Source organism: Carcharhinus amblyrhynchos, chromosome 10 (assembly GCF_965287045.1).
Source record: "Carcharhinus amblyrhynchos chromosome 10, sCarAmb.v2.hapA, whole genome shotgun sequence".
NCBI classification, from domain to species: domain Eukaryota; kingdom Metazoa; phylum Chordata; class Chondrichthyes; order Carcharhiniformes; family Carcharhinidae; genus Carcharhinus; species Carcharhinus amblyrhynchos.
Genome location: NC_137333.1, coordinates 60,673,275 through 60,699,570, shown reverse-complemented (window position 1 = coordinate 60,699,570; position 26,296 = coordinate 60,673,275). Strand labels below are relative to the sequence as shown.

Below are 26,296 nucleotides of genomic sequence, written 5' to 3'. Positions count from 1 at the left end.
ACCAAAGTCTTTCTCAGAATGCTTAAATTGCTCAAGGGATTAACTGGATGGTCAAAGAGCCCAATATTGCACATTTAAGATTTTATATTTCAGATATTCTCAAAACTTCCCAATCTAATTCATTGTTTATTTTCCTTAGAATTAACATGTAAGCTTAATGCAGTGATAAATCCCATTCATTCACCATTGTTAATAATTTTTAGGAAAACAAGTGTGTCAGACTATTTCAATAATATTTAACCATGATGATGCAATCACTATTACTGGTGTTTATTTTTATATTTTGCATTAATGGTAAAGAATGCAGCTCTGCATCATTCTGTTAAACCAATTCCAAACCAGTTAGTGAAAAATCGAAATAGACACAAGTACTTTTCTTGATAATGCCTTTATTTACAGAATACATGATTAGTTGTGTCTGCTGCTAATCAACTACCCCATGTTCCAACAGTCTCTCTTTAAACTCTGGAGATAAAGCAATGGTCAAATTAATGAAACAAATTAAAGTAACAGCCCCTTAAAGGGGTGCTGGAACAAAAGACAATAATATTACAGGAAACTTCTTAAATCAAAGTTAAATGTCATTTTGGGACCCAGTGATGCACTCCATTCCCCACAGTGTCCACCAGCTGCAGAAGGCCTCAAATGTACCAGTTCACCCTCTCCAGGGTTAACCAGCCACAAACATATTTGCAGTAGAAGGGCAAACAGATGGATCGGACATCCCATTGACTGCCTGCTGCCTGGATTTATTCGAGGGCAGCTTTGTCAGGCCTAGGAGCAGACTTACAAGGAGCTTCTCCTCCCTTCCCACACCTCCAATTTACCAGGTGGTCACAGATCAGGAGTGTTCGACTGGAATGCAGCTAAAGTTTAAGGAGCAATTCTTGCAAAAGACATCGGGCTAGACTTTTCAGCCATGCTCACCCCAAATCTGGAAAATCCCCTGCGAGGTCAACAGACCTTTGCATGGTTCCCACGGTGAGTGAAACAAGAAAATTTCCCCTTACAATAGAAGTTCAGTGTAGTCTCTCTTTATAACTTATAATATAAGTTATTAATTAAACAATGACTTTCCCTTGTGTATTTTAGTAATATAATTAACATACTATTAATAGATCCTCTTTTAAACAAAAGCTTTAGAATCCATAGAATCCCTACAGTGCAGAAGGAAGCCATTCAGCCATCAAGTCTGCACCAACTACAATCCCACCCAAGCCCTATTCCTGCAATCCCATATATTTACCCTGCTAATCCCTTGACATTAAGGGGCAATTTAGAATGGCCAATCAAACTAACCCACACATCTTTGAACAGTGGGAGGAAGGCAGAGCACCTGGAGGAAACCCATGCAGACACAGGGAGAATGTGCAAACCCCACACAGACAGCGACCCAAGGCCGGAATTGAACCTAGGTCTCTGGCACTGTGAGGCAGCAGGTCTAACCACTGTGCCACCGTGCCGCCCTCGTTATTAAACATTCAAATCATTACAAAACAAAAAGAAAGAATTATTTTCCTATTCCACATGCCCATCTTAGATATAATGTCCTTCTTTTAGGACCTCCAATCATTTATTTGAGCAAGGATTCCTTTTTGTAAAGCAGTCCAATAATTCTTAACTTGCACCATACCATTTTATCTCAAGATTTCTAACTTTTTATCTCTAGCATTTCCTTTATACTAGCAAAGTCAATCCTTTACATTTAATCATATTTTGTTAAATGTATATACATGTGTGATTGCTACTTAAAAAGATTCTGCAGTTTGAACCTTTTCCCAAGGGAGATGCTGGTGTGTGGTAATGTCACTGAACTAATAATCCCAAGCTTATCCCTCCACCACAGTAGCATGTGAAATTGAAATTCAATGAATATATCTGGAATTGAAAGCTGCACTCAGAAAGAAATCTGCTATTCTTATTCATTCTGGCCTACCTGTGACTCCAGACGCACAGCAATGGGGTTGACCCTAACTGCCCTAGAAAGACACACAGTTCAAAGGCAATGAGAAATGAGCAACAAATGCTGGTCACGCCCACATTCCATTGAAGGGTAAAAGGAGAAGTAAAAGCAATACAGCTGCAGCTGGCCAGACTTGTTTGGTCAGCAAGTTAATGGGAAGTACAGTATGGAAGGAAACTAAAAATATCTACAGCTCATGAGATATAGTGACATTATCTCTAGCTAAACATATCTAGGAAATTAATAGGCAAAAAGTTTTGGTGGATAAATACACCGACAGAGGCAGTTATCATGAATATAATTCACTTTATAACTCATATTAATTGTATTAAGTCTTTACTCCACACAATGTTATGGTACCTTGGTACACAATCTTAAAAATGATAAAAGACCTTTGAAGCAAATCAAAATTAGCATTACACATTTCATACAATATGAAAAGCTGAAGACACAGTTAAAATTCTGAAGTAACACTGTGAGAATAATTATTGCATGTTAGCAAATGTCTATCAAATTCATGCTTTTTTTATGTTTTGAGAGGATAAAATACAATGGCACATTTTACATTTTTGTGTTTAGTCGTGAAGCATATACATTTAAATGATGCTACTGCGTCCCTTGGAAGCAATGCCACCTACTTTAATGAACAACAAGCCTGCAACCAAAGAGAAGAATGCTGCAACAGGAGCTGTCATGAACGACCAGCCAAATTTCACTTCAGTCCTGTAAATGATCACATCCATATCGTCTTGCATAATTGCCTGATTCGCAGTTATTTGAAGTACAGCAGATATCCAGAAGGCATACATGATAATCGATATCGAATACAAAACAGCTAAGTACAAGAGTGAAGAGCAGAATTAAATTAAAATGTTTCATTTTTAGACTGTATTAAATCTTCTTACGGATCAAAACATTCACTCAGATTTTAAAAAGTGCTTTGTGCCTTGAGATAAATTTTAAGTAGCTAATTTTAACTGATGCAATTGATATCTCCATTGAACATGATGGCTGTTCAGTATTAAGCTGCAGCAATCCAATATAGTTACAAAATATGAATTTTCTCTATGGTTAAGAGTTTATCTGGAATACTATTTGGAAGTTACCTTTAATTTGTTTCCACAGAACAACAACAGCCTGCATTATTGAAGAGAAGAAATGCACAATGAACCAAAGATTAGAAGTGAAAGGAAGCTTGGGAGACGAAATTGATTTTGGATAAACTTAGACAATTAGAAGAAATTGAGGGTTAGTTTTTGAAGACCAGAGTGTACAGCCTCAGAAGCTTAAGACAAAATCCAGTAATGTTGAGGAGAACAGCAGTTTCAGTGCAAGGTGTGGGGATAGCAGGCAGTCTCACAAGAGGTCAGGAGTTTGACAATTTAAGTCCAGGGCAAGATAGCAATACAGAATCTGGACTACACTTAGCTTTTCAAGCATCTCCCACTATTCCAATAGATCATGATGGATCTGCATCTCAGCTTCATTACTCCACCTTTGCTCTATGTTCCTAAAGGTGTTAATCCTCAAATAATCTATGGATCTTAGTCTTGACAATTCCTCTACTAATACTGAAGAGGTAAGATTTGGTGCAAAAGACAAGACTGAAGCATTTGCAACAATCTTCAGCCAGAAGCACTGAGTGGTTGGTCATCTCGGTCTCCTTCAGAGGTTGCCAGCATCACAGATGGCAGTCTTCAGCTAATTCGATTCATCCCACACGATATCAACATATGGCTGAAGACACAAGGTACTACAAATCTTATGAAGCCCAGCAATTTTCCAGCAATAGTACTGAAGTCTTGTACTCCAGAATGTGCTGCATCACTAGCTAAGTTGTTCCAGTACAATTACAACGCTGACATGTACCCGTCAATGTGGAAAATTGCTCAAGTATATCAATAAAGTAACAGAAGGGGTCATCAATAGTGCTATTAAGCAGAACTTGCTTAGAAATAACAGTTATTTCTGCTTAGTTTGGGGTCCACCAGGACCACTCAGCTCCTGATGGCTATGATTGTTGGAAGTCCATCATTTCAGTTCCAGGACATCACTACAAGAGTTCCTCAGGATAGTGCCCTAGACCCAATCACATTCAGTTGATTCATCATTGACCTTCCCTCAGAAGTGGGGATGTTTGTTGACTATTGCACAATGTTCAGCACCATTTGCAAGTCTTCAAATACCGATGTAATCCATGTCCAAATGCAACAAGTCCTGGACAATATCCAAGTAACATTCACACTGCACAATAACCATCTTCAACAAGAGAGAATCTCACCATCACCCCTTGACATTCAATGGCATTACCATTGCTGAACTGCCACTGTCAACATCTCTTAGGTTATCATTTAGTAGAAACTGAATTTCACTAGCTTTCAATATTATGTGCTATGGTTACAAATGCCAGTCAGAGGCTTGGATTCCTGTTGTAAGTAACTCATCTCCTGACTCCCCAACCCTGTCCACCATCTACAAGCTAGTGCAATGGAATGCTTTCCACTGTCCTGGCTGAGTGCAACTCCAACAATACACAAGAAGCTTAACATCATCCAAGATAAAGCAACCCATTTTACTGGCACCCTGTCCACAACATCCATTCCTTCCAACAGTGAAACAGTGGCAGCAGTGTGTACCACCTACAAAATGCACTGCAAGAATTCACCAAGGCTCTGATGGTAGCACCTTCCAAACTCACAACCACCAAGATCTAGAAGGACAGGGGTAGCAAACAGGGAAGTAAGGATTGCAGCAAAGATGTATGCAGGCTGTTAGAGGTTAGCAAAAGTGACCATAGCAACAGCAGCATTACCACATGCATGTACTCCAAGACAATGTGGTGGTGGTGGTGGTGGGGGAGAGGGGGCGGTTGCAGGGAGTAAAAGAGAACTATCTTTAAAATAGATGGGGGAATATTATACATACTTTAAGAGATAGCGGTATAACATCACAGGAAGGGAACTGTGTCACAAATTTCAGTTTTGGTTTTACTTTTATTTGTGGGCAGAACATAGCTCTACTTATATGTATACCTATGCACATCAGTTCCCATGTGCCTAGTCTTAATAAGTGAACTCATAATGTGTTTACCCAAAATCTTCAGCCTCATCTTTTACACTAAGCTGCTGAGCTCCCTCATCATCAAGGACCATTCATGACTGGGTGTGTCTGGACTGCAGAACGTTTTTTCTGATGTGTGGATCACTTAGCTATATCTATTGCATGCTGCTTCTGCTGTTTAGCATGAGTGTAATCGTGCACTGGATTCTACTCGCCTGCTCTCCTCACTAAACCAGAGTTGACCCTCTAGCTTGGTGGTAATGGAAGAGTGAGAAGTATGCCAAGCTATCAGGTTACAGATTGTGATGGCTCACGTTGCCTCATGCTCAGTTTTGAACTACTAGATCTGTATCTATCCCTTTCAGAACAGTAGTAGTGACACACAGCACGAGGAACAGCGTCCCTCACGTGAAGATGGGACTTTGTGTGATGGTCCCTCCAACCAATATTTTCATGGACTTCTGTGGCAGGCAGATTGAAAAAGGCAAGGTCAATCAGGATTTTTCACCTTTGTCAGTTCCCTCACCACCTTGATTTTATAAACTCCAGACAACCCATGAAAAACTGTCATACCTTTCAGGACAAGTAATGGGAAGAAGCTACGCAACACAATGAGTGAAACTTTCACTTACCAGACAGTAAAAATATGCCTCCCACAAGTTTATACATCCGGTAAGTCTCACATAATGCTTCAAGTGTAATGGTTACACATCCAATTGTGATAAATATCACTGTGAGAAACATCAGTGCACCCCACAAACGACGATAAACTAGAAAAACAGTGTACATATTGACCACATGTAACAATTTGTTTCTCATCTGTAAACATAATTCCTCATTCTCACAGTGCTGCAAGAACTCATTAAACAACACTGCTGCTGAAACTAATCTCTGCAAATCACACTACCATCTAGTGAATGCAAACACAGATTCATGATATTCAAAGGAGCTTAATGCAATAGCGTTTTGCATTTCAGAGTGAGCCTTCTGCACATCTATTCCTTTAAGAGCTTCAGGAAGACTCAGTTAGACTGAGAACCCCAAAAATTGGCTAGTGTGGGATTAAAGGGTTAATGTCTGAATCCCGTCCCCATGCCACCCACTTCTGTTTTTAACAGAGGTGGGTAGGACAAGGGGTGTGACTGCCCAACGCATTCCAAGGTGGCTGGTTGGCATTTTAAGTATATGAAAAAGTGTGCCTTATAGCCTCAGAAAAACTGTCAGTGAAACTCAGACAGAACTATTGTAGTCGGGAGATAAACACCTTTCCACTTTCTGCTGTATCCGGCCTGCCTGGTTACACTCTGGAGTCTTGGAGATATATTCCTCTTCCACTCTCTACAGCCCTCACTCTGAGGCCTCTGATCTCTCTCTCTCTCTATACGCCAAAACTGTTCTCCCCAAAGGCCTTCAATATCCGCAATAGTCCTCACAGCCTTCCCAAATTGAGATCACTGATTTCCCCCATTCCTGACCCCCAACGTCCCAACCCCAACCCCTCTACTCAAGCACCTCACAATGGCTTCTTCCTACCTCAAAGTCAATTTTTCACCTCTCTCTCCCTAATTGGAGTGTGGGCTTACCTCCTCCAAACTGCTCCCCACCTTCTCAGAAGCTAAAGCTATCAGGTGGTCTGCCAGGTAGACAACCAGTTGTGGACCTCTGAGGAGTTAAAGGTTGCAGGTCAAGGCTCACTGCCATGCTATAGAGTTTAAGCTTGCAGCATGTGATGGAAGTCTCAGTTCTGGGTTCCCTGCGCATCAGCTTCCCAGCTCATGGTAGGCCAGCAAATTTAAAATATATAATTGTTTTATTGCACCTTTGACAAGAATATTACAGAAAATTGCATAAAGATCTATTCTACAGCATTGCAATTTAATGGAAAGAAATAGGCAGTCAGAATCTTTTTCCCAGAGTTGAAATGTCTACTACTAGGAGGCATGCATTTAAGGTAGAGGGAGAAAGTTCAAAGGAGATGTGAGGGGCAAGTTTTTTTTTACACAGGGAGTGGTAGGTGTCTGGAACATGCTGCCAGGGGTGGTGTTGCAGGCAGATAAAATAAGGGCATTTCGGGTGCTTTTAGATAAGCAATTGAATACGCAAGGAATAGAGGGATATGGACCAAGGGCTGGCAGAAGGATTAGTTTAATTTGGCATCATGTTTGGCACAACATCGTGGGCTGAAGGGCCTGTTCCTGTGCTGAAATGCAATGCAATATGTCCCAATTTCCCTGTCAGTTTCTCTTCCTTCCACCAATCACTATTGCGCTTCTTTGCCCATCACAATATCCCTAAAGCTTTGCTAATTTATTCTCTTTCCTGAATGAGCCCATCCTGCCAACAACCTTGGCTCCTGACAGAACAATCCGAAAAAAGTAAAAATAAAAAACAGAAACCCCCATGGACAGGGGACACCCCCATCTCCCAGAGAAACAACCCCCAGCTGAATCTCCACTATGCAAGGCCCTCCCAGGCAGTGCCTGGGCGATACCCAGCCTTGCCCCTCCGCTGGAGGGTTTACTTACCTGTGCGCCCCCAACAGGTTTGTTTGCCAGGTCCCCATTTGTCAAGACTTGTTGTAAACCCTGCCAACATGACATCATGCCGTGGTGTGATGGAAATCCTTACGTGACTAGATAATATAGTGGGGAGGCCTTCTTGTGGTATTTAAATATATGCTAATGGAGTTCCTAGCCATTCATTTAGGGGAAGCAATGGCACAGTGTATTGTAACTCAACCAGTAATCCAGAGACCTGGGATAATGCTCTGGGGGCCCGGGATCAAATCCCACCATGGCAGATGATGAAATTTGAATTCAATAAAAATCTGGAATTAAAAGTCTAATGGCGACCAAGGAATCATTGTCAGTTGTTGTAAAAACACATCCGAGTGTGTTGTAGCTGCTGGAAGTGCTGAGATGTTTGGGAATAATGAATAGCAACAATCAACAATGGTTGAGGTTGGGTAAGAATGTGCATATTGGCTTTTAGACACTGCACTGGCTGAAAAATCAGAACAAAAGAGATATTTTATATCCTTATGGTGGTGGGAAGCTTCCTATAGTTATTTCCTCAGCTGATAGTAAGATCAGGCCCAGGAAAGGTCCCTGGTGCTTCTCGTGTTTCTAGGCTCCATATCCCATCCTCCATTTAACATCTCCCTCCCTCCTCCCACACATCCTTTAGCTGCTCAGAAAGGAAAACCAATGTCACAAAGGGGGTGAGGTGCTTTATAAAGGTCCAACAAAACTTTTTGTCTTCTGTATGCTGTGCTCCTAATTACCGAGCACATCAAAAGTTCAGGTTTCAGCATGTTTTTCTTAAAAATCAGTTTTAAAGTCTATTATTTATGAATGTCACAAGAATATTTACATTAACACTTCAATGAAGTTACTGTGAAAATCTCCTTGTTGCCATACTCTAGCATCTGTTTGGGTACATTGAGGAAGAATTTAGCATGGCCAGTGCACCTAACCAGCATGTCTTTCGGACTGTGGGAGGAAACCCATGCAGACATGGAGAGAACTTGCAGGCTCTGCACTGACAGTGATCCAAGCCAGGAATCAAACCTGGATTTCTGGCACTGTGAGGCAGCAGAGCTGACATCTCCAATTCTGACTTTACGATATGGAAGAAGGTCACTGATCAAGCAGCTGAAGATAGTTGTGCCTAGAACAGTACCCTGAGGAATTCCTGCAGTGATGCTCTGGAACTGAGATGTAACGGAGGAAACTGGGTTTTTTCACAGAATATTCAAGGTTAGATGCAGCTTTTGAGTTAAGAGAGAGAAGTCTCTCTCTTTACCCCTGTCTAAAGTTGGAGATTCTGCTGTATGAGCATTGTTGCTTTGGAAGCTGCAGAGGGAGGGGTATTATTTTCTGTCGCTGGGGTCTGGGGACGGGGAACTGCCAGAGGCTGGATTTGCTTCTCTGAGGTTTTGCTGCTTTGAGGATAAATTCTTCTCTGAAAATTGCTACCTGCACTTTTGTCCACAAGTGATAAAAAGCTGAAAATCCAGCATCATCTGAGCATACCTGTTTTTGTGCTAATTTTGAAGAAGAGTGTATATTTATGGGGTATTGCTTTAAGAAATATACTGTGTCATGTTTAAGTCTTGTAATTGGTAAAAGTTACCAATTTTTGGTAATTCTTCTTGTTAATTTCTAACTGCTTTCTTAAATCAAATTTGTTTGACAAAAGCTTCCTAGGGGATCACTTAAATTACACCTGGAGTGAAACAGCTAATGCTCACCAATGCTAAAATCAAATGTAAAACTTTGAATCTAGGCTAACTTCACACAATACCTTGCAGTTTCTGACCTGGGTCTAAATATTATACTGACCTTGCATTCACTGCTAATGGTGTAAACTCTGAGTTGGCTTCAGCAGAATTCATATGAATGTGAGTGTCAGAAGCAGGATGTCTTTCAGTCTGGGTTTTCGCCCTCTCCCAGCCCACTGTGCGCTTAGATTTTTGGTGAGGGAGGAGTGAGTGAGGGAGGGATGGATGATGTGCATATTACGTGTACTTGCACTAAATTGTGTCTGTGCAGTGTTTCTGTGGACTCATCAGAGAGAGAGAGAAGAATGTTCTAGAAGGCAAAGAGTCAGACCAAATAATGAGGAAGAATTACAGTGAGTTGTTGAGAGCTGGTGTGTGTGTGTGTCTGTGTGTGTGTATGATGGGAGTGTAAGTGTATTTGTGCCTGATTTAATTAAACTGAAGACAGCACTTAGAATTCTAAGTCTAGGACGGGTGTGAAAATGAAAGAGTTTCAGATCCGTTTTTTGGGCAAGTTCAAATCTGCTATCTGAGATCATAAGAACTAGGAGCAGAAGTAGGTCATCTGGCCCCTCGAGCCTTCTCTGCCATTCAATAAGATCATGACTGTTTTTTTTTTATGGACTTAGTTCCATTTACCCACCCGCTCAACATAACCCTTAATTCCTTTACTGTTCAAAAGTCTATCTATCTTTGCTTTAAAACATTCAACAAGGTAGCCTCAACTGCTTCATTGGGCAGGGAATTCCACAAATTCACAACCCTTTGGGTGAAGAAGTTCCTTCTCAACTCAATCCATAATCTGCTCCACTTTATTTCGAGGTTATCCCCCTTAATTCTGGTTTCACACAGAAACAGGAAACAACCTCCCAGTTTCTATCTTAGCTATCCCCTTCATAATTTTATATGTTTCTACAAGATCCCCCTCATTCTTCTAAATTCCAATGAGTATAGTTCCAGCCTACTCAGTCTCTCCTCATAAGCCAACCCGCTACTACCTCACAGCGCCAGGGACCTGGGTTCAGTTCTGGTCTTGGTTGACTTTCTGTGTGGAGTTTGCAAGTTCTCCCCATGTTTGTGTGGGTTTCCTCCACGTGCTCCAGTTTCCACCCACAGTCCAGAGATATGGGGGTTAGGTTGATTAGTCATCGTAAATTACCTCTTAGTGTCAGGGGGACTAGCAGAGTAAATAAATGAAGTTATGGGCATAGGGTCTGGGTGGGATTGTGGTTGATGCAGACTTGATGGGCCAAATGACCTCCTTCTCCACTGTAGGCATTCTATGATGCTCTCAACTCCAGAATCAACTGAGTGAGTCTCCTCTGTACCCCCTCCAATGCCAGTATATCCTTTCTCAAATAAGGAGGCCAAAACTGCACACAGTACTCCAGATGTGGCTTCACCAGCACCTCGTATAGCTGCAACATAACCTTCCTCCTTTTAAACTCCATCCCTTTGGCAATGAAGGACAAAATTATATTTGCCTTCTTACTTATCTGCTGCACCTGCAAACCAACGTTTTGTGAATCATGCACAAGGACAGCCAGGTCCCTCTACATAGCAGCATGCTGCAATCATTTCACCATTTAAATAATAGTCCACTTTGCTGTTATTCCACCAAAATGGATGGCCTCACATTTACCAACATTGTACTCCATCTGCCAGACCTTTGCCCACTCACACAAACTATCCAAATCTCGTTATAGACTTTCAGCGTCTTCTGGACACATTGCTCTCATTTACTTAGAGTTTTTAAAAAAAGGACAAATAGGTTTGTTGCCTGTAGGCAGTGGGGGCACGGCTTAAGTCACCCAAACAATGGTTGAGGGCAGCAGAGGACACCATTGCGCATGTGCAGGTCTCTAGCAGCAGAGGCTGAAACAGAAATAGCAAACCTCCCCACCAGCTACCACAGGGGCCCATGGTCTAACACGAACACCCCCACCCCCCTGTCTGCTTGAACCAATTGACCCCCCCACGCAGACTGGCTCCTCTCCCTCCCACAGCCCCCACCCCACTACAGTTGGCCGCCTGACCCTCCCCCATGACCTGCCTCAATCATCCCCCTCCCTCCTCCCACCAATCCATAGTATAGATTGGCAGCAGGCATTCCATCAATCCCCCCAACCAACACCACCATCAATTGTAATGCAGAGTGGCAGTGAGACCCCTCTTCCTCCCCATAATGATCCCAATGCAGAGTGTGCAACAAGTCCCTCACCTCCCCCCCGCCCCCCACCACATATCCCCCCACGCTCCTTTCCCTGCCCAACCACCACATCTGGTTTCCCCTGGTCTGGACCTACCCCCTTTGGCCCGGCCCTTTTCCCTTGGCAGTGCCAGCCTCGTTTTGCTGAAGGTAAACACAACATGGGTTGAAATTTGCATTAGGTGATAGGGTTTAGATTTTAGTTGTTAACTTTCAAAGAGAACTAAAAGATTTTACAACGTGGTAAATGTCATAAATAAACTTGGGAAAGGTTTACTTGTCCCAAGAGTTGTGCAAATAGAGAATATGAAAAATGTGTATATCTTGAAAACAGTTATGTTTAGAGGGATATTACAAACAATTGTTTTAAAGAAGTAAAAAAAGAATATATTTAAGGAAACTTGGGAGCTCTGTTGAAGGGGAGTAGCCATGTGAGACCCTGGAATGTGCTTTGTGCTGGGTCATAGCTATAAAAAGAAGCAGCCTTCAACCACCCAGATGAGTTCCTGCTGTCTTCAGAAAGTAGTTTGGTTCTAAAGCTTTTGGAATAATCCAGAGTGGAGTGCGGGAAGTGACCTCCGGTGACATATCATCCCTATAAGCAATAGGGATTGCCTTGTAATATTTCTGGAATGTGTAAGGATTAAATATCTATGAGGATTGTTTCCTAAAGAGGTTGTTCATTTGCAAGTTTAACTAAGTAAAAATCTTTGGGGAGCAACCTTCTGCAAAACTAATTTTAACTGCGTAAATGCAATCTTGTGTGTTCAAGTTTTATTTTCTTGTGTTAATAAATTGTTTAATTTGCTCTCGAAAATCTCCAAAAGTGTTACTGGAATTTGTGACTTCTAACTTCAGTGCACAGATCTTCATGAATCTTCATTGGGCAGCACTGTGACACAGTGGTTCGCACTGTTGCCTCACAGCATCAGGGACCTGGGTTCAATTCCACCTCGGGTCACTGTCTGTGCGGAGTTTGCACTCCCTCCCCTTGTCTGTGTGGGTTTTTCCAGGTGCCCCAGTTTCCTTCCACAGTCCAAAGATGTGCGGCTTAGGTTGATTGACCACACTAAATTGACCTTAGTGTCAGGGGGATTAACAGAGTAAATATGTGGGGTTATGGTAATAGGGCCTGGCTGGGATTGCGGTCGGTGCAGACTCAATAGGCCGAATGGCCTCCTTCTGCACTGTTGGGATTATATGTTGTATGCTAAAAATACAAACTGAACATCACTGTGATAGCTTGCCGAAGTTTCCCTTTGGATTTCATTACCTGGCAATTACCTCATTCCAGCTCTTAACAAGTTCCATTGGTTATAAAATGCAATTCAAATACCTGTGAGTGGATAATTTTAACAAAATATTTTCCAACTATAATATATACTATGGTAACAACTCAAAAAGTGCTTACCAATCCAAGGTTTAAGTTCAAAGGAGGATTTTTCATTGGTACTTGGAAATGGAGAATGAAAGGCATGTACACAGCATTTTGAAGGTGGTTGGTTAACTAAACAAAGAAAAAATTACACATTACTATTTAACAAAACAATTTTCATTAACATGAGCAAAATATCAAATTTTAAAAACTAAATTGGGACACAGTAGGTCAGGCCTTCCGAATTATTCCGAGGTTTTCACAAGAGGGAAAATGTTTGACATTGAGAATTTCTTTCGTATTCATAGCAAGTTCTTACATGCACTGACTGAAATTTTGACAGGATATCGTCACCTCAAAAATCAATGAAATTTACTCATGCCACAAGTACTTTTTGTGGTTGATTATATATACATTTTTGACAACCATAATGCTTTAACCATGACAAGTTTATCAGAGGCATGAACCATATAAGGCATGAAACAGAGCCCTATTTTACCAATTTAATTCGAAGTGCTAGGCGGACTTGAAACTGGGAGTGTTTCAGATCTAACTTTTAGACCCATTCTCAGGCACCTCCATACACATTCTGCCTGAAATAATAGCAATGATTCTGAATCGCGCTGCATAAATCCTGCAGCTCTGATGGGCGCCTCCAACTGCACATGCACAGGTAAAAAAAGGTAGAGAGAAGACTCCCCGCCACATCATTCCCAGGCCGGATAATGCCTCCAACTGGCTCCCGCAAACAACACCTCACCCTCACAATATTACTGACCCCCTTAACCCCCAGCTCCCCCTTCCACACACACCCACGCCCTTCTCCCCTTCCCCTCCCAACGATCGTATGGAGACTGGCAGCGGACCCCCTTTCCCCCCACCACCAATCAATCCAAAGTGGCAGCAGACCCCTCCCCCCCCGCCTCGCCCCCGCCCCCACCAATCACATGCAGAATGGCAGCAGACTCCCTTTCCCCCCATTGATCACATGCAGAGTGGCAGCAGAGCGCCCCCACCCCCACCAACCAATCACATGTAGAGTGGCAGTGAACACCCCCACCCCCGCGCCCTCTCCTCCTCCATCTGATTCAGAGAGCCATCTGACCCACATCCCTCCCCTACCGATCTGATTCAGAGAGCTATCTTCCCCCACTTCCCCCCAACCCCAATCTGATTCAGAGAGCTATCTTCCCCCGCTTCCCCCCAACCCCAATCTGATTCAGAGAGCTATCTTCCCCCACTTCCCCCCATCCCCAATCTGATTCAGAGAGCTATCTTCCCCCACTTCCCCCCATCCCCAATCTGATTCAGAGAGCTATCTTCCCCCACTTCCCCCCAGTCCTGATCTGATTCAGAGAGCTATCTTCCCCCACTTCCCCCCAGTCCTGATCTGAGTCAGCGGGCCATCTAACCCACCTCCCTCCCTCTTCCCTCCCCTACCCCTTCCCTACCAATTTAAGTCTGACAGCTGCCGGAAGCTTAGAACTTATCTCCTCAGAAGCTGGAACACCCAAATCTGACCCTTGCGGACCATGTCTGTTTCCTGCCAAATCTGGACAGATGAATGCGGTGGTAAAGCGGGGAGTGCTGATAAGTTTGAGCATGCAACTCATTAAGTCAATTTAAGTACATGCAAATACATTTTAATTGACATCGCACCCATTTTGGGCGCGGTCCTAACGGTGGCCATTTTCGGTCTTTGGTAAAGGGGGAATTGGCACGGAGGCAGACGCGGATCACGCTACTCGCCTCACACCCAACTTTACCAAGTTCTCGTGCCCAAAAATGGGCACAACTTGATGGTAAAATCGGGCCCATAGTGTACCTTTCTAATAACATTTTGAAGCACTTATTTTTGAGAAAGGCAGGAACAGCAGTTTTCTTTCATTGCCATGTTGATAAGTTTGAAACTTTGGGGCAAATCTTGTGCTAATTTTACCAGCTATTTCTTGGTGGGAAAGGCTGTTTGGAACTCATTGGGCCCGATCTTACCACTTTCATTCTAAGTGCTGATTCTAGGCGTAGTACAGATCCGACTTAGAAATCCACCTTCAGGCGCTCCCATACGCTCTCAGCCATCTCCAGTCCCACTCGCACTGTGGATGGGGCTTAGCGCTGCCGGAACTCTGAACCGTGCATACGCAGTTAGAAAAAAATTGGAAAAAGCGCACCCTTGTCAGATCACTCCCGAGCCGCAGAAAGCAGAGAAAATGGCCCGGAGCAAGGGTGTATCGTGGGGGCGGGGGGTGGGGTGTGGGGGGGAGGCAGGTAAGATGTATCTCGGGGGAGGGCAGGGGGTCCACTGCCATTCTGTGGGCTATCGCTGGGGGGTGAGGGGGGCAGGGGTGGCGATCGGTCTGGGTAGTGGGAAGGTGGATAAGGGAGGCAGTGATGTCTATGGGTAGTGGGGGGTTGGAAAAGACACAAACACACACACACACACATATCACTGCCCCCCTTATCAACGCCCCCCCCCCCACTACCCAGACCAATTGCCACCCCTGCCCCCTTCCTCACCACTGACCGCCCGCAGAATGGCAGTGGACCCTCCTGTCCCCCACCAGAGATCCATCTGCCCCCCACCCACCAGAGATCCATCTGAACCACCTCCCTCCTCCCCCGCAAGACAACAATCTGTCCTCATCTTCTCCCCCACCGCCTCCAGCGACAACGGACTGGCCTCACTCCCCCCTCTCCCCCCTCGAGAGAATGGTCTGGCCTCACTCCATCTCCGCTCCAGAAGAACATCTGACCTGCCTCCTCCACGCCCGCCCCCACCCCCACCACCAGACAAGGATCAGCCCTCCCCCGCCAGAGATATATCTGAACAGCTTCCTCCTCCTCCTCCCCCAACCAGACAACGATCTGACCTCACTCCCCTCCTCCCCGCTCCAACCAGAGAATGACCTGACCCGCCTCCATCCCCACCCCCACCACTGATCTGAGCCAGAGTACCGTTGCAAACACTGAACGCGTCTTCAGGGTTTGGAGCACCCGACTCAGACTTTTATTCTGCAGGTCCCTAAAAGCACAGTTCCAGATCGGTAAATGTGGTGGTAAAGGGGGAAATACTGATAGAGTTGGGCAGGCAGTTCATTAATTTAATTTAAATACATGCAAATGTTTTTAAATTATCGTTGCGCCCGATTTGGGTGCGGAATGGATCCCAGCCATTCACGGGTCTCAGTAAAGTGACAATCTGCATGGACTCGGGTGCAAATCGCGATAAAGGCCTCATACCCAACTTTACCATAATTTTGTGCCCAAAAACGGGCACAAATTGTGGTAAAATCGGGCCCACTGTGTACCAAGATGTATCTTAAAGGGGCTCTGCATTATGGGTCTCTGAGGTTAAGAGTCACATATTATCTAAAATTGGGGTTAAATTCAGGTGGCTTCTTGGCTAAGATCAAGTGTAGTATCGACATGCTGTACTTGTTTGAAGTTGTTAGGTTACATTTCAGCTTCATTTGAAGCAATTTTTTAAAGTGGCATCTCGGCCTTTTGGCTAAGATGCAAATAAGATCAAGCCTTGGAGGAGGAGCTATACCTACTCCAATCAGCTTGGATCATGTAGATATATCCACACAGGATCCAGGATGAGGTAGCTAAATGGATACAAAAGTGGCTTGATGACAAAAGCCAGAGGGCGGTTGTAGAGGGTTGTTTTTCAAACTAGCTACCTGTGACCAGCATGTGCTTCAGAGATCAACACTGGGTCCACTGTTATTTATCATTTATGTTATTGATTTGGATGAGAATATAGGAGGCATGGTTAGTAAGTTTGCAGATGACACCAAGATTGTGGCAGTGGATAGTGAAGAAGGTTATCTCTGATTATAACAGATCTTGGTCAATTGGGCCAGTGGGCTGACGAATGGCAATTGCTAAAATCCATGTAGACAACATCAACTGCACTGCCCTCATCTATCTAATGGCAGATGGAATTTCACTTAGGTACATGCAAAGTGATGCATTTTGGTAGATTGAACCAGGACTTGTTCAGTTAATGGTAGGGCATTGGGGAGAGTCACAGAACAAAGAGATCTAAACGTACAGGTTCATAGCTCCTGGAAAATGAAGTCACAGGTTGACAGAGTGGTGAAGAAGGCATTCAGCATGCTTGGTTTCATTGGTCAGGACATTAAATACAATTTTTTCACACAGAGGGAGGAAGAAGCTGCCAGAGATAGTAGTCAAGTCATGTACAATTTTGTGTTTTAAAAAGCCTCTAGACAGTTACATGGTAAGATGGGTATAGAGGGACATGGGCCAAATGTGGGCAACTGGACCTAACTTCAGGGTTTAAAAAAAAGGGCAGTATGGACAAGTTGGGTCAAAATGCCTGTTTCTATGCTGTAAACTTTTATGATTCTATATGTTTTTATTTAGCTGAGTAAAAGCATGTAAGAAGAGAGAGATGATCTAGAACTGTAAGAAACACTACAGTTACAGTGGGCCATAGTTTGAAAAGGACATGTAGTTCCAGTCACAGCATTACAGGAAGGACATGATCACATGAGAGTTATTTATAGGAAATTCATGAGCATATTACCAGAACTGGTCAGATCATTCTTTGGTTGGAGGGGGGGAGGAGGGAGTGAGGTCAGATCGTTGTCTGGTTGGGGGAGGAGGAGGAGGAAGTTGTTCAGATATATCTCGGGCGGGGGAGGGCTGATCGTTGTCTAGTGGTGGGGATGGAGGAGGCAGGTCAGATGTTCTTCTGGAGCGGAGATGGAGTGAGGCCACACCATTCTCTCGAGGGGGGGGGGGGAGTATCCTCCTGAATACACTCAACAAATTTCTCTCCATCCAACCCTCTAATACTGTGGTAAAAATCCTCTACTATTACCACCCTACTTTTCTTGGAGCTATCTGTAATCGCCTTATATATTTGCTCCTCAATTTCCTGCTGACTATTTGGAGGCCTATAGTATAACTCTATCAAAGTGATTTCCCCCTTCTTATTTCCCATTACTACCCATATAGACTCAGTGGCTGACCCGCGGATATATCCCCTCTCAGTTTAATAAATACAGTTTAATTTGAACTTACCTTGGTCTCTGTCTTGCTTTTACCTGATCTGTCTGGTACTAGGATTACTGACACTGTCTTTACTACTTAATGTGCTGTCTTTAACTTCTGTGCTGTCTTCAACCTTCTCTCCTGTCTCCCTACTGCTTTGGGTTCCACCCCCCTGCCAAACTAACTTAAACCCTCCCGAGTGGCTCTAGCAAATTTCCCGGCCAGGATGTTGGTCCCCCTCCAGTTCAGGTGTAACCCGTCCGTCTTGAACAGGTCACCTCTTCCCCAGAAAAGATCCCAATGATCCAAAAATCTAAATCCCTGCCCCCTGCACCAGCTTCCAAGCCATGCATTCATATGTCTAATCTTCTTATTCCTATTCTTATTAGCACGTGACACTGGTAGTAGTCCAGAAATCACTACCTTCGAGGTCCTGCACTTTAGCCTTCTGCCTATTTTACCTGTTAAAAACCTGTTTAAAATAAGTTTAAAGCACTTTACTCTTTGTAGAACTGTTTAAAGCATTTATTTATTGTATTTACTGCTTTAAGAATTCTGAGGGTGTGGTGAAAAGGCATTTGTGGACCAGCCTGCTTAATTATCAAGGGGCCACACGGTGAAGCCTTCCATTGTTTGCTGGAGCTGAGAGAGAGAGAGACAGAGCTAAGATTTTACCTGTTAAAAACCTGTTTAAAATAAGTTTAAAGCACTTTACTCTTTGTAGAACTGTTTAAAGCATTTATTTATTGTATTTACTGCTTTAAGAATTCTGAGGGTGTGGTGAAAAGGCATTTGTGGACCAGCCTGCTTAATTATCAAGGGGCCACACGGTGAAGCCTTCCATTGTTTGCTGGAGCTGAGAGAGAGAGAGACAGAGCTAAGATTTTACCTGTTAAAAACCTGTTTAAAATAAGTTTAAAGCACTTTACTCTTTGTAGAACTGTTTAAAGCATTTATTTATTGTATTTACTGCTTTAAGAATTCTGAGGGTGTGGTGAAAAGGCATTTGTGGACCAGCCTGCTTAATTATCAAGGGGCCACACGGTGAAGCCTTCCATTGTTTGCTGGAGCTGAGAGAGAGAGAGACAGAGCTAAGATTTTACCTGTTAAAAACCTGTTTAAAATAAGTTTAAAGCACTTTACTCTTTGTAGAACTGTTTAAAGCATTTATTTATTGTATTTACTGCTTTAAGAATTCTGAGGGTGTGGTGAAAAGGCATTTGTGGACCAGCCTGCTTAATTATCAAGGGGCCACACGGTGAAGCCTTCCATTGTTTGCTGGAGCTGAGAGAGAGAGAGACAGAGCTAAGATTTTACCTGTTAAAAACCTGTTTAAAATAAGTTTAAAGCACTTTACTCTTTGTAGAACTGTTTAAAGCATTTATTTATTGTATTTACTGCTTTAAGAATTCTGAGGGTGTGGTGAAAAGGCATTTGTGGACCAGCCTGCTTTAAATCAGCGCCAGGTTTAAAAGGAGGCCTGGTGTAGACAGCGGGCAGCGTCTGAGCGGGCAGCGGAGTGAGGGGGAAGCAGAGTGAGTTAATAGGGCTTAATATCAAAAAGGGCTTGAAGGAAAAAGGCCAGGTGAGTTTGTTTGAAAAAAAACAAGGAAAAAAATTTTTTCAAAACTACTACAGCAAGAAACAAGGAAAAAAATTTTTTCCCATAAAAAATTACAGTGAATAATGGAGGGGCATGTGATGTGTGGTTTGTGTATGATGTGGGAACTGGCAGACCCCAGGGTCCTTCCCAGTGACCATGTCTGCAGTAAGTGCAGGTTGCTGGAGGAGCTCCAGCTCAAGGTGGATGAGCTGGCCTCTGAGCTACAGACACTGAGGCTCATCAGGGGGAGAGAGGGTGCCCCTAGACTGGCTAAATCTAAGGGTCAGGGACAAAAGGGGGCTGCTGGGAGGAGGAGGAAGGGGGGTGAGGAGCGGAGGCCTCAGCCTCTTAATCTGCATAACAGGTTTGAGGTTCTTGCTTCCAGTCTGGAAGAGGACGAGGCAGGTGAGGTTGGTGAGCAAACTGCACACGGTACAGTGATGCAGCAGGACATAGGCAAAGAGAAGGGGAAAAGGAACGTAGTAGTGATTGGGGATAGTGGGGTGAAGAGTATTGACACTGTCCTTTGTCACAATGACAAAGTGCACAGAAGGGTGTGTTGTCTGCCTGGTGCTCGGGTACAGGATGTCACAGCTGGGCTGCAGAGGAACCTGGAGTGGGAGGGTGAGAACCCGGTCGTTGTAGTACATGTGGGTGCCGGCGACGTAGGCAAAGTGCGGACTGAGGATCTGCAGAGGGAGTATGAGAAGCTGGGAATGGAATTAAAAAGTAGAACCGACAAGGTGGTCGTCTCTGGGCTACTGCCTGAACTGAGTGCAGACGGGCGTAGGGTTGACAGGATAAAGGAAGTGAATGGGTGGCTCAGGGATTGGTGTGGGAGGAATGGGTTCGAATGTATGGGGCATTGGCACCAGTATTGGGGTAGGTGGGACTTGTTCGGGCGGGATGGGGTTGGTCTGAATCGTGCTGGGACCAGAGTGTTGGCGAATCGAGTAAAGAGGACTGTAGACAGGGCTTTAAACTAATTAGGGGGGGGGAGGGTGCGAGGGTAGGTGACGCTACGAGGTCTAAAGTTAAGGATAGGGTACAGGTAAGGGAAGAGGCCGAGGATGTCCCAATTGGTGGCGTTACGGCAAATAGGGTCCAGGTGAAGGCTGGGATGAAAGCGCTTTATCTGAATGCACGAAGCATTCGGAATAAAGTGGATGAGCTGGTGGCGCAGATCGACACAAATGGATACGATCTGGTGGCCATTACAGAGACGTGGCTGCAAGGTGACAGGGACTGGGAGATGAATGTACAGGGCTATCAAGTGTTTAGGAAGGATAGGCAGGAGGAAAGAGGGGGTGGCGTAGCTCTGCTGATTAAGGATAGTATCAAGGTGGTAGCAAGGGATGATATCGGAGCCAAAGAGCAGAACGTGGAATCGTTGTGGGTGGAGATTAGGAACAGCAAAGGGAGGAAGACGCTGGTGGGTGTCGTCTATAGGCCCCCGAATAATGATCTGGAGGTGGGGCGGGCTGTTAACACGCAAATAAGTGCGGCGTGCAGGAATGGGACGGCAGTAGTTATGGGAGATTTCAATCTGCATATTGATTGGTCAACCCATGTTGGACGAGGTGGGCTCGAGGAGGAGTTCTTGGAATGCTGCCAGGATAATTTCCTTGAACAGTGTGTGTTGGAGCCGACGAGGGAGCAAGCTATCTTGGATCTGGTGCTATGTAATGAGGCGGGTAGAATTAGGGACCTTGCGGTGAAGGATCCTCTTGGAGAGAGTGATCATTGTATGGTGGAGTTTCTGGTGCAGATGGAGGAGGAGAAAGTGGGTTCCCGGACGCGCGTCCTTTGTTTGAATAGAGGGGAGTATGGTAGGATGAGAGAAGAATTGGCGAATGTGGACTGGGGGAATGTGTTGGAAGGTAGGTCTGCTGAGGAGCAGTGGAGGATCTTTAAGGAGATCTTTCTTGGTGCTCAGCAGAAATTTATTCCGATGGTTAAAAAGGACAGTAGGAAGAGAGGTAATAAGCCGTGGATAACGAAGGAGGTGAAGGAAAGTGTTAAACTAAAAGCGGAGGAATTTAGAGTAGCTAAGAGCAGTGGGCGAGAAGAGGATTGGGAAAGGTTTAAATGTCAACAAAGATTGACAAAGAAGTTGATAAAGGAGGGTAGGAGAAGCTATGAGGCTGGGCTAGCGCTTAATATAAAAAAGGATAGCAAGAGTTTTTATAAATATATAAAAAGGAAGAGGCTGGCTAGGGTGAACGTTGGTCCTTTAGAGGATGAGAAAGGGGAGCTAGTGGTAGGGGATGGGGATATGGCGAAGGTCTTGAATAACTTTTTTGTTTCTGTCTTCACGGAGGAGGACGTGAATAATTTGCCGGGTGTTAGCGATGGAAAGGTGGTAGGAATGGAGGGTCTTAATGACATTACTGTTACTAGAGAGGTGGTGCTCGACAGACTGGAGGGGCTGATTGTGGACAAGTCCCCAGGACCGGATGGAATGCATCCGAGGGTTCTGAAAGAAATGGCGGAGGTGATAGTGGATGCCTTGGTGGTTATTTTCCAGACGTCGCTGGATTCCGGGGAAGTGCCGGAAGATTGGAAAACGGCTAATGTTACGCCGTTGTTTAAGAAGGGTGCCAGGCAAAAGGCGGGGAATTATAGGCCGGTTAGTTTAACGTCTGTGGTAGGTAAAATGTTAGAATCCGTCATTAAGCAGGAAATTGCGAGGCATCTTGAAGGGAATTGCTTGATAGGGCGGACGCAACACGGTTTCATTAAAGGGAAGTCGTGTCTGACAAATTTACTGGAGTTCTATGAGGATGTGTCTAGGGCAGTGGATAGAGGAGAGCCGGTGGATGTGGTCTTTCTGGATTTTCAGAAGGCGTTTGACAAGGTACCTCACAAGAGGTTATTGCAGAAGGTCAGGGGACATGGAGTTGGGGGTAGGGTGTTAGCGTGGATAGAGGATTGGTTGTCAAATAGGAGGCAGAGAGTGGGGGTCAATGGGTGCTATTCGGATTGGCGGATGGTGACTAGTGGGGTGCCCCAGGGGTCGGTGCTGGGGCCTCAGCTATTTACCATTTATATAGATGATCTGGAGGAGGGAACCGAGTGCAGGGTGTCGAAATTTGCTGATGACACCAAGATTGGGGGAACGGCAAATTGTGCGGAGGGTGTGGAGAGTCTGCAGAAGGATCTAGATAGGCTGGGCGAATGGGCCAGGAAATGGCAAATGGAATTTAATGTTGGCAAGTGTGAGGTGGTCCACTTTGGTAGGAAGAATGGTAGGAAGGACTATTACTTACGTGGCGAAAAACTGCAGCAGGCGACGGTGCAGAGGGACCTCGGGGTCCTTGTGCATGAATCGCAAAAACCCAGCTTGCAGGTGCAGCAGGTGGTCAGGAAGGCGAATGGGATGCTGGCCTTCATAGCGAGGGGGATTGAATATAAAAGTAGGGAGGTCTTGCTGCAGCTGTATAGGGCATTGGTGAGGCCGCAGCTGGAGTACTGTGTGCAGTTTTGGGCGCCGCACCTGCGCAAGGATATTTTGGCCCTGGAGGGAGTGCAGAGGAGGTTTACTAGGCTGATACCGGAGTTGAGGGGATTGAGCTATGAGGAGAGGCTGAATAAACTAGGCTTGTACTCGTTAGAGTTTAGAAGAATGAGGGGAGATCTCATTGAGACTTATAAGATGATGAATGGGATGGATAGGATAGAGGTGGAGAGACTCTTCCCGCTCAAAAAAGACAGTAGGACTAGGGGGCACAGCCTCAAGATAAAGGGGAGGCGGTTTAGAACGGAGTTGAGGAGGAACTTCTTCACTCAAAGGGTGGTGAATCTCTGGAATTCTCTGCCCGTTGAAGTGGTGGAGGCTGCCTCGCTAAATATTTTTAAGAAGCGGGTTGATGGGTTTTTGATAAGAGAAGGGATTAAGGGTTATGGGGAGAGGGCGGGAAAGTGGAACTGAGCCACGACAGATCAGCCATGATCTTATTGAATGGCGGGGCAGGCTCGAAGGGCTAGATGGCCTACTCCTGCTCCTATTTCTTATGTTCTTATGTTCTAACACTCTATATTCACACTTCTGAACCTCATCCCTTTTCCTACCTATGTCGTTGGCAACAATATGTACTTCTGGCTGCTCAGAGATATCCTTGACCCTGGCACCAGGGAGGCAACACATCATCCTGGAGTCTTGATCACGGCCACAGAAACACCTGTCTGTGCCTCTAACTAGCAAGTTCTCTGTTTCTTATAGCTCGCTTGCTCTTTGCCCGACCCTGCTCTACAGCAGAACCAAGTGTGGTGCCACATGCCTGGCTGCTGCTGGTATCTCCCCCTGACAGGCTTTCCCCCTCAACAGTACCCAAAACAGTATACCTGTTTGAAAGGGGAATAGCCACAGGAAACTCCTGCACTACCTGCCTGCCTCACCTGCGGTCATCCATGTACCTGACAGAATCTTGGTGTGACAACCTCCCTTTAACTAGTATCTATCACACTCTGTATCACACTCCATCTACCAGTCGTGCAATGTTATGGGTCTCTGCTTGAGCTCATCAAGATCTCTCTGCTGAATTAATGAAGAATCATAACAAAAGGATCCTCTTGGCAAAACTGATCATAAAATGTTGGAACTTCACACTCTGTTTATGTGAGAAATGTGGGTCCATATCTAGTGTCTAAAATAAAGGAACTTTAAGGGTGTGAAACCTTTTCATTGTGATCAAAAGGTGGACGAGCCCAGAAATTCTACCACCAATTCCCAAACACCGCACTTGCTATTTTTGTGGGTGCAGGACAGGAGTTGAGGTGAGCTAGATGCTTACATGATTTACAGAGGAAGCTGGCCAATTGCATCCTCAGTTGCCTCCACAGCTGTCAGATTTTGGTAGGCAGGAGGGTGGAACCTCGAGTATGTACTTTAGATCAATTTAAATCTGGTTTGAATTTGGTGAATTTGTTTAGATAGCCAGAGTACCCCTTTGAATCTGGTCCACGACATCTTTGGGGAGGTAAGCTACCTTTTTGGAGATAAAACATGCTTCAGGATTGTTAAAAGTAAACATGACTGTGTACAAAGTCATTGAAACTGTTTAGCTGTCAAAAAACCGTCAAGAGCTATTAAAGCTGTCAAAAGATTTAACTCTGATCTGCTTTAAATTTTAAAAAGTCTGGTGTTCAAAAAAAAAATCAGCGCTTGATAATTCATGCCATAAGATTGTAGGATATGTGCTACAATGACTGATATTACAAACTAACATTATCACAATGGGATGCCTGTTAAGTGAACAATTTGATTGACAGCCCCAAGTAGTTTTCAAACAGAAATCATTGACTTCTGAATGATTTTCTTTTTACTAATGAGTATTTTTTTGTTTAAAACAGTGACATCATGATTAGATACAGAACTTTGCATTTGCATGACTCCGAATTTTTACTCATTTTATCCACCTGTCCTTCCACCTTAACGGCCCGGTCTACATACATACCAAGATCCCTCTGATCCTCGATGCTTCCCAAATTCCTGCCATTCATCATGTATTTCTTCACCTTGCTTGTCCTGCCCAAGTGCACCACCTCACACTTATCCAGATTCGATCAGCCTATCTGACCAGTTTGTCCACATTCTCCTAACACTATCTTCCTCACTATTTATCACACCACCAATTTTTGTACCATCTGCGAACTTACCGACTTTCAAAACTTAATCATTTGTTTAGATCACAAACAGCAAGGACCCCAACACTGATTCCTGCAGGACCCCAATGGATACAATCTTCCAGTCAGAAATACCCCTCGACCATAACCCTCTGCTTCATGCCACTCAGCCAAATCTAGATCCAATTAAACTGGATCCAATGGGTTCTTACCTTTTCTGCCAGTCTCTCAGCTGAGACCTTGTCAAAACCCTTTCTGAAGTCCAAGAAGACTACGTCAAATGCATTGATCTCATCTACACATCTGGCCACCTTCTTGAAAAAATCAACCAAGTGGATCAGACTAGATCTCCCCTTAACAAAACCATGCTGATGTTCTTGATTAATCCCTTCTCTCAAGAGATTAATTCTGTTTCTCAAAATTTCTTCCAATAACTTCCCTGCCACTGAGGTTTGGCTGACTGGTCTGTAATTTCCTGGTTTATCTCTTCTTCCCTTCTTGAATAATGGTATCACATTGGTTGTCCTCCAGCTGTCTGGCACCTTTCCTATGGCCAGAGAGGAGTTGAAAATTATTGCCAGCTATTTCCTCCTTTGCCTCGCTCAACAGCCTGGGATATATCTCATCCAGCCCTGGAGATTTGCTTTTAAGCCTGCCAGTCTACTCAGAACCTCCTCTCTGTCTATGTTAATTTCAGTAAAAAGTCTGACAACACCTGGTTTTAGTCCAACCGATTTATTTGATAGTAAACGCACAAGCTTTTGGGGTAGTCCCTTCGTCAGGTGAATGGAGAGTACTCTCCAGGTGTTGTCAGACTTTTTACTGTGTTTACCCCAGTCCAACGCCGGCACATCCACATTATGTTAATTTCTTCAATTGGATCACAGTCCTTCTCCCTGATTCCAAACCCACATTGTAAATCCCACTGTTTTTCCCACAGGAGTTTCAAAATGAATCTCCCACACTCTGTGAACTGCTGAGTGAATCGAGTTAAGAATCAGTGGGTGGCTCTATTCTCGCCCACCTACTATCTGTTTATCCTCCTTTCAGAATGCCCTGCAGTCATTCAGTGAAATCCCTGACCCTGGCACTAGGAAGGCAACAAACCATCCTGGAATCTCCTTTGTGGCTGCAAAAATGCCTTTCTGCCTTCC

The 26,296-nt window shown here is 44.4% G+C and overlaps 1 protein-coding gene across 1 annotated transcript in view; it reads right to left on the bottom strand.

Moving 5' to 3' along the window:
- Positions 1–372: 372 nt before the first annotated feature.
- LOC145348984 (transmembrane protein 182-like) overlaps positions 373–26,296 on the bottom strand; it is a 65,043-nt gene continuing 39,119 nt past the window's right edge. Inside the window, exons 4-6 of the mRNA XM_080197160.1 lie at positions 12,926–13,021; positions 5,656–5,793; positions 373–2,798 (exon numbers count right to left, since the gene is read on the bottom strand). Coding sequence (XP_080053286.1) covers positions 2,560–2,798; positions 5,656–5,793; positions 12,926–13,021 — 473 coding nt within the window. The 3' untranslated portion in view covers positions 373–2,559. The remainder of the gene's footprint in view (positions 2,799–5,655; positions 5,794–12,925; positions 13,022–26,296) is intronic.